The sequence below is a fragment of the Anopheles bellator genome, chromosome 1 (assembly GCF_943735745.2).
Source record: "Anopheles bellator chromosome 1, idAnoBellAS_SP24_06.2, whole genome shotgun sequence".
NCBI lineage: Eukaryota > Metazoa > Arthropoda > Insecta > Diptera > Culicidae > Anopheles > Anopheles bellator.
The window spans coordinates 21,028,295-21,037,195 of NC_071285.1; the positions used below are offsets into that span (position 1 = coordinate 21,028,295).

General features: G+C 56.1%; 1 protein-coding gene across 1 annotated transcript; it reads left to right on the plus strand.

The window, feature by feature from the left end:
* Positions 1-904: 904 nt before the first annotated feature.
* LOC131215195 (uncharacterized) lies at positions 905-8,698 on the plus strand. Its single transcript, XM_058209583.1, is given in 4 exon segments — positions 905-1,647; positions 3,490-3,764; positions 4,823-7,302; positions 7,304-8,698. Coding segments are annotated over 4 exon segments (4,893 nt in total).
* Positions 8,699-8,901: the final 203 nt, after the last annotated feature.

An 8,901-nucleotide genomic window follows, 5' to 3' on the forward strand; every position in this document is an offset into this window, starting at 1 on the left:
GACACAGACCCGGCCCGGGTCTGGTGGTGAGGAAGGAAAGTAGGAGAGGGCGCGGCAGCGGCAGATGCTTGAAACCGTCGCGTCATTAGTCTCCAGAACAAGTCTCCTGCGAGCGCCCCGATCCAGGGCGGAACGTGAAGGCGCTGAACACGCAAAGAAGCGCGGCTCGGTCGGGGGATCTAAAAGTAACCTTACAAAACGGTGTGCACACACCCGCACTCACCCAGACACCCACAGACAGGCTCTTGCAGCACGCGCAGATCTCTCTCTCTCTCTCTGTTTCTCTCTGTCAAGTATGTGCGATAAATATGGATGCCGCGTATGCTGCGGTGGTGGCGTTCGCCGAAGGAACTACTTAAGAGTAATCGAAACGAGACGCGCGCATCCTGCTCAGAACAGCCAGCAGCACCCGGACCTGGACCTCACATGGCCAGAGTCACCTATGTGGCCGCTCGCTCTCTCTCTCTCTCTGATTCTTGGGCTCGCCAAAGTTGGAACGTGGAAGATTGGAACTGTGTAACGTTAGAAACTCCGTCCGTAGACTTGGACCGAGTACTCCAAGAGTGTGCGCGTGTGATAGGAAGTGGACCGGAAAATGAAGCAAAAATCTCTAGTCTAGTCGGCTTCATGAGGGGCACCAGAATTAATCATCTTTCCTTCTCTACTCCAATTGTAGATATGCGCGACCGCGACCACTAGCGATGCAGCGCCGTGCCACGTGATGACCTAGGCCTAGGAAGCGATCCTTGCTCCATCAAGAAGGAAGGTGTCTGTTAGAGTGTTCCCACAAGTGACAAGGTTGAACACGGGGCAGGGAGAGTGGACAAGTGGACACCGAACTCTCTAGTGTGTCTCTGTAGTGTATGGGCCGCCCATAGGCGTGCGACCCCCGAGTTGGTGGAGAATGTCTTGCTGTGAGGGTACCCGGTCACTGCACAAGCGCTACAAGATATCACTGGCCAAGATGGTGGTGGGAGGTGGTGGTGACCAGCGCCAGCGACCCCGGGGAATCGTCAACGGCGGCCACGAGTCACGGGTGCCGTCGACAGCGATCTCCGAGAGCGGCAGCGATAGAGTTGGTGGGATGGCGCTGGCCGAGCTAACGGCGCGTGGCTGGTGGCACGCACCCAACAGTGATAGACACGGCGCTCGTAGCGACGTTTTTAGCATAAGCACTACCAAAAGTGACTACCCGCGAGTAATTGGCAGCAGTAGCAGCAGTAGTAGTAGCAGTCCCGGCCACAGTAGTAGTATTAGAGCCCGCAGACGGAGAACGCAGCAGCACAACACCGATGACGACGACGGCCGCTGGCCGGACGATACGGCCAAGAAGGTCCGGGTGAGAGGTGGTGGCCTCGCCCGGACGATGTTGATCCTTTTGGTCAGTAGCATTCTGGTGTTGTTGGGCGGCAACCAGCAACAGTACGTCGGGGCCGTACTGCTCGACACGAACGGTGCCGGGGACGGGAAGGCACCGGTCCAAGCGTTCGGGGACGAGCTCGGTGGTTCGAACCTCGAGCGCAGCATAGCGGCCGTGTTCAGTCGGGTCGCGTACGGCTCGACCACCACCACCAAGCGCAGCATTCCGGACAACGTCTACGTGCCGAGTCTGACGACCGTCTCCACGCCGCTTCTGACGACGTACAGGTGAGTTGTTCTAGTTCCAGATTTGGACACTAACTTTTACCGAGCCGTCAGGCGTGAGTTTCGCGAGGGAGATCTGGAGGAAGCGCCTGGGCCCAATTCTTGGTCGGACGTTCCGTCGTTCCGACTGTGATCCTTGACGCTGCTGAAGTTCTTGGAAACTTGTCTGGATCTCGGATTCTGGACAGAGGAAACACGAACTAAGTGGAGTGTCCTCCATCGGGAACACCAGATTAGCTAAATGTTTAAATTTAAAACTTCCGATCACTTTACTTTTAAAACGTCAAATCTTCATTGTGGAAATTGTAAAGTAGTAAAAACTTTGACATTTACGAAATTGAGTCTTTGTACTCAAAATGTATGAAATTGGAACAATTTATTTCATTTAAGCTCATTTCCACCTCGGAAGTTATGTTAATCAACAGAGAATTGTCGAATTTGGGGCTCGGAAAACCCCCACTCGTCGTGCAAGAGAAGCTAATGCAACCGCAACGAGTGACTGTAATGGTGCGGATTGAAAATTTCAACGAGTGATCAACGACATTCTTTTCACTATAAACCCCAATCTGTGCCGTTATTTATAACAGGCTGACCTCGTCTTCATGTCTGCCGCGGGTTGTCAAGAAGACGTCATGAATCGGGCTCAGTTATGTGTGCTTTCAAACCATCGCTCGTTTACGGTTTGTTTGCCTGTGACTGTAAGAAGCAGAAGAGGACGTTTTGAAACCCCGTTTTGGCTACCAAATGTTAGAGAGTAGATTCCGATTGCCAAGAATTAGTAGCATAGATAGCAAGAATTAGAATTAGCAGCATGTTGTTGATAGAAGCTCAGATCCTATATGGGCTATGTTCTGACTTGTGGATGAAGCCAAAGCAACTCTCCAATTGTGTTTATTTTGTTGCCAACACTCACTCACTGTTGTCCTTGATGTTAATGAGACCACAGCATTAGGGTAGTGATTCGCTCACCGAAACGGTTGTAGACAACATCGGGCGGCCCCGGGCGATGCGGTCCCACCACCGTCTTTCGGAAAAGAGCAAAGCAGAGAATGGGGGGAAAGAACCAAAAATACAATCGAGAATTGAGGTGCTGGAAGGATTAATCTACTTTTCTCACCTGCTGGACTCCTGGCCTCTGGCGGGCGTGTCCTGTTGGTGTTAGTTTAAGCGCTATCGCGCAATATGCATACCGTGCCACCGGAAGCAAGCGAGTCGAAAAATATTGCCCAATCGGCCGCCGACAGACAGAATAAATCACATTTATCGTGTGGCACATTAGCATGCAAATGACCAACTACACAGAAACCGAAGAAGGACCCCCATTTTCGGCGGGAACACCTCCAGTAGCGCTCCCGTCCCAATTAGTCGCTCGGGGGAATTCCTGGGCATTTTTGATGTGGCCCCCCGCTCTACTGAGGTCTCCGGAAAATCGTTCCTCACCCGTGTTCTGGGGAAATGGGGAAACCCTCCTGGAAGTGTAGCGTACAGCCGGGGAAACCGGAACCGAAAAGATGCACAGAGGCGTAACATGAAACCAATTTTCTTCCCACACTCGTCGGCGGTGGCCTGTCGTGTTGCGGGCGATCCAACATGAAGAACTCGGGAGGGGCCGAGACATGACGCTCGGCTCGTAAAAATTACTCCATATTTCATCGGCGGTGTCGGCAGCCGCGCGGCGTCAATTATCTTTCGTGAAACGTGAAATTTTCCAACGGCCGCGTGGCGGTGGGCTTTTCTTTCTCGGCGGCGGACCGACGGACCGACCGATACACACCACATTGCGTTACGCGCCACCACTTCCGAGAACTTTGTTAATTAAAACCGTATTTCCGTTTTGCTCTTTAGGTACCGTGAGAAGGATAAGGACCCGCAGGGCGGCGGTGGTATGGCGAGCGGTGCCGGTGGACCCGGTAGCGACAAGGACCCGCACTACAACCAGCAGCAGATCAGCGCCAACCACCGGAACTACGAGCTGGACCTCGAGCGGGACCACGTGCTGCCGACGTCGGCCCCGAACGCCGAGATCCTGAAGAGCAACAGCAACCCGACCTACCCGAACCCGAACCGCCACCACAACCACGATCGCCATCGGCACTCCAACTCGACGCCATATCCGCACGGTAAGGCACACAACACACGGAAGACCCTTTGCTATACAGAATTACACTCTTGTGACGATGTTGACCATTTTTGGGACATCGGACGCGAAGAATTATTTATCTCGAAGTGTCTCATCCAGGACTCGTCCAGGACTGGAAAGCATCTGAATGTTCAAGCATGAGTTAGGGAGTTTCTTACAGAGGAATTTCGAGCGAACTTATTCGACACAGAAAAGCAAGAAGTTGCGAAAGAAAGAAGTTTGCAGCTTATTGCATTCGCTTTTAGCGCAACTTTGAACTAGTTTGCGACAGCTGTACAGAGTACCAGGTAGTACTCCATTTGGTTTGAGTTTCAGTTTCTGAATTTCAAAGTGGTCGTACAAGCCTTGAAGATCCACGACAAGGACGTCCAGCAGAGCGAAGCCTGAAATCGTAGAAATAATACACCATATCGTATTGGAAAATCTTCGATCAGTGGTGTGAAGCTGATTTTTTGGATCCGAAACGAGTTCGAATCTAGAAATCGGCCTAGAAGGTGTTGGCTTCCGTTTTTTGGGATGTAATGAATAATAGAGTAACCCAGTAATTAGCGCAAATTGTAGGAAAATGGTCACGGCAATATTTCAATCACTGAACGAGTTGAAATTAAAGTGAAATTATTTGAATGCATTTCAAATCAATTTCTGAGCAAAATCATTGAAGAATTCAATCAATAATTTTCACTAACATTAATTTAAAGTCCATTGATTGCTAGTTCAACCGCACCTTCGTTATGGACGCGTTGACATTTTGTGGAGCTTTTTCTATGGAGTTCATTCGATGATTCTATCTGTCGCTTTATCTTTTATCAACTATTGACTGTTGATAAAAAGGCGATAGTCATTTAAAAGCTCAATTAGTTGGGTCATAATACAGAAATTACGTTCTGAATAATTATGCTAAAGCAAAAGACAATCCATCAAGAGAAACCTATCAACTAAGGACCTAAACCTAACACTTGCCTTTCCACCGTTCATCGAAATGACCCCAAATGACTAATACACTTCCGTTTGCGAATCTCCCATCCCACTCATCCTCAGGTCACGGCGCGAAGAAAGGGTTCGCGACCAACTCGATGTTCTCCGGCGACGTCCCGGCGTACTCGCCGACGTCCCGCTCCTCACCGCCACTGCCACCGAACTACACGAACCCGTTCGCCGACAAGCCGACGCTCCGCGGGACGAGCAGCGACACGACGATCGTCAACACCGGCTCGTACATGGTCCGCCGCCCACTGCCCCCGCCGAGCCTGATGCCGGGCCACGAGCGGATCCCGATGCGACCGCCGGATCTCGTACCCGCGGCACCCGGTTCCGGCCCGCCGACCCTAGGAGGTGGTGGTGGTCCGCAGGCATCCAACAACCCGCAGAAACCACCGGGCAGCGGTGCACCCCCTCAACACTCGGGCGGCCCGTCGTCGGTCGGCGGCGTTTCTCTGGACGCGGCCCAGCGCAAGAAGGCACTCAACACACCGTCGGAAAAGTCCAGCAAACTGGACGGGGGCAAGACGCCCGGCGGCGGCGGCGGATACGATGGTGTCGGTGTCGGCAGCAAGCAGTTCATGCTGGACGAGAACGCCTCGAACTCGAGCGCCATCCTGCCGAACGGGATGCACTTCCCGTCGATCTCGCGCATTCTGTCCGGCTCGAACGGGCGGCCCCAGGTTATCCCGGACGTGCTCCTGCGCTCGGTCACGTCCGCCCCACGGCCCAACCAACCGTCGTTCGATATCGGTCCCGGAGTTGGCGGCGCCGGACCAACGTCCCTGAGTAATGCGAAGCACCCGAGCTACGGGGGTTCGGCGGCTGGCGGCGGTAAACCTTCGACCACCGACGGCGCCGATGGTGGCCCGCCGGATCCGGCTGGAAACGGGGCGACGGAAGACGAAGCCGACGAGGACGACGAGGACGATCCGTTCGAGGATGGCGATGATGATGACGACGGCGGTGTTGTGGTTCCGGCGAGGAAGGGCAATGGCGGTGGTGGTAGCACGGCCCACTCGGGCCCCACGTCCTCCATCACCTCGACCGTTTCGTCGATGCACGTCCTGTCGTCCTCTTCGTCGCCGATCACCCAGAAGATGCCCAACCTGAACCTCAAGTCGGTGATGGTGAAGAATGGGACGACAGGCGGCGGGGAGGACGGTGGTGCTGGGGGCGCAGACCGGAACTTTGCGGGCGACCTGGCCGACATCAGCACGTGGACGATCGCGTGGAACATTCACGTGTACCTGTCGGCGATCCTGTTCACGATCCTCGCGGTGTACTCGATCTTCAAGATCATCTTCTACGACAAGCTGACGCACCTCTTCTCCCAGTCGTACTTCATCAGCATCCACCTGATTCTGATCATCATCTGTCTGCTGCGCATCTTCTACCTGTGCTACGATGCGTACAACATCCACTTCAGCTTCAATCTGTTCACTTCCGAGCTGCTCCTAAACCTGCCGCTCACGTTCCTCACGACGACGTTCGCGATACTGATCCTGTTCCTGTTGCTTCGCTCGATCAACCACAAGACGAACCGCTACAGCTCGATCCTACGCCCGCTCACGATCATCATCGGCTCGGGTGTCCACGTGGGCCTGTGTATCACCCTGCACCTGGTGGAGTCGTACGAGACGCAGCAGTTCTACCACAAGCAGCACCAGCTGCAGCTCCAGAACAAGCAGCTCATGATGGCGGCCGGGCCGGGCCGCCCCGGACATGGCACCGGCGGTCACGGCGGTCCACCGACGAACATCCAGATTCCGCCACGCGTCCTCTCGCTCATCTGCCAGATCATCTACATCTTTATCTGCCTCAGTCTCGGCATCCTGTACCTGTACATGTACCGGCTGCTGAAGCGCATCCTGCACAAGAGCCAGAACTACATTCACGGCTACAACAACCTGTCGTACGCGATCCACATCACGATCGCGACCGCGCTGCTGTTCATCCTGCTGGCGGCGCTCCAGATCTATGGTGCGATCAGTATCAGTTCGCAGACGAAGGTGAAGCTGTCACCGAGCAACAGCCTGCACGAACCGGGAGCGGCCAAGAAAACGCTGTGGGCATCGCACATCGAGATCGACTGGTTCCAGTGGGGCTACCAGTTTAGCCTGCGGTTCATTGAGATCGTGATCATTGCGTTGCTTTCGTGGGTGACGGGACTGAAGACTGGCACGTCGAAGGTGATCCAACGCGAGAAGGATATGGAGCAGCCGAACGCAAGCGGGTTCGCCCTGTTCCCCTGTACGTCCTCCTCGAGCCAGGAGAACTTTGAAACGGACTATCCGGCGGTCTGCAACACGAACCGCAATCTGCACACCTACACGATGCGTACCGGGAAGCCGATCTACGACGATAATTTCGCTCTGAACTCGCTCAACCTGGAGCAGAACAGCCAGCAGGATCTGCAGCTCGGCGGTCCGGGTGGCCCACCCGGTCACCCGCCGGGAGCCGATTTCCAGCGTTCGCTCGAAACCAACAGCATGCGTTCGTCGTCGCACAACTACAGCAACAACGACCACAACAATCACGTGCTGCCGGGGGGGCGGCGACGGAGCGGACGACTTCCTGAACGACACCGAGCCGATGCCGGATCACTACGAGAATCCGAACTTTGAGCTGAAACACCACCACCACCATCACCCGCAGGTCAACCACCAGTACCACGACATCATGGACAACTGCTACTCGGAGCCGATCAATGCGCCCCAGTACGACACCAAGTCGCTGCGTGGTGCAGGCGGCCGGGAGCACCAGCACCCCGGGATGGGTGCCGGAACCCGGAACTATGATTTCCAGAACTTTGAGCGTCCCAACTTTGAGCCGGTGGCCGGCGGACCCGGGGTTGGGACGATCCCGTCCCACTCGGCCCTAGCGGCCGCCCAGTCCATGTCCCGGAACGAGTTCCGTGCCTCGAAGAACCTGAAGACGCTCAAGAGTGGCCAGCTGCAGAACGATCTCGGTGGCGGTGGAGCGAACACGATGGGTCACCATCATCACCATCACCACTACAGCCACAACATGGGACCGCCCGGGGGTCCTGGTGCCAACTACGGTGGCGGCGGCGGCGGCGGTGATTCGTTCGATCGACGGATCGGAGTGCGCAAGAGTGGCACGCTGAACAATATCGGTGCGATGCACTTTAACCCGGTGCCGGCGGGTGGCGGTGGCAGTGGACGGAACAATAACTCCAACTCGTCCGCTTCGTCCTCCTCCAACTCGTCCCACAACCAGCGGGCTGCGGCCCTCCAGCGTACGATGGGCCCGGCCGGCCACCGAGTGACCGGAGTCGGAGCGCAAACCCTCAGCTCGTCCCGTTCGAACGATCACCATCCGCAGCACCTGCATCAGCATCACCCGGGCTTTGCCGCCCCGCAGCCGGGCAGCTTCAACGATCGGCTACTGAACGGTGGTGGCCCTGGGGACTCCCTCGAGCGGCAGCACGCGCACTCGCAGGACAACGTGAGCAACAACTTCGACGACCCGGCGATGGTTAACGGTGGCGCAGGCAACGGTGCTTACTACCACAGCAAGAAGCGTTCCCGGGAGTCCTCCAGCTCAAGCTACACCGGTGGCCCGGGTGGAGCCGTTCCGTACGGTGTCGCCACAGGAACCGATCACCCAACCACGACGACGACGACGACGGAGTCATCCTCTTCGCCGACGGCCAGCATCGGCGGTAGTAACACTAGCGGCAACGGTACCCCAACGACGACGGGGCCCAACAGTGGAGTGCTCCCAGGGAAGCTTGGCCACGGCGAGCAGCAGCAGCAGCAGGGCGCCGGCAACGGCAGCATGCTGGTGGCGGAGCAGGGCTTCGTCCGGTTTCGGGCCCTCGAGGAACCGACGCTCGGATCGGGCCGGGCTCCCGGCTCCAACGTAGCGTTGCGCGCCGAGAAGAGCAAACTGTTCATGAACGCCGCGTAAACGGCCACCGGGTGGGGACACAGATTTCAGCGGGAGGGAGCGAGCGTGAGGGGAGGTTGTTGTGGCGCTGGCCAGCTGGCCACGTTCACGGTGATATTAAGATTACACACGACGAGTCTCGGTGCGCGAGTTGAGGAGCTTTTGCGGGGCGAGTGGGCCGATGTAAATATGGTAGAGAGAGGGCGGGAGGGAGAACTGAACAC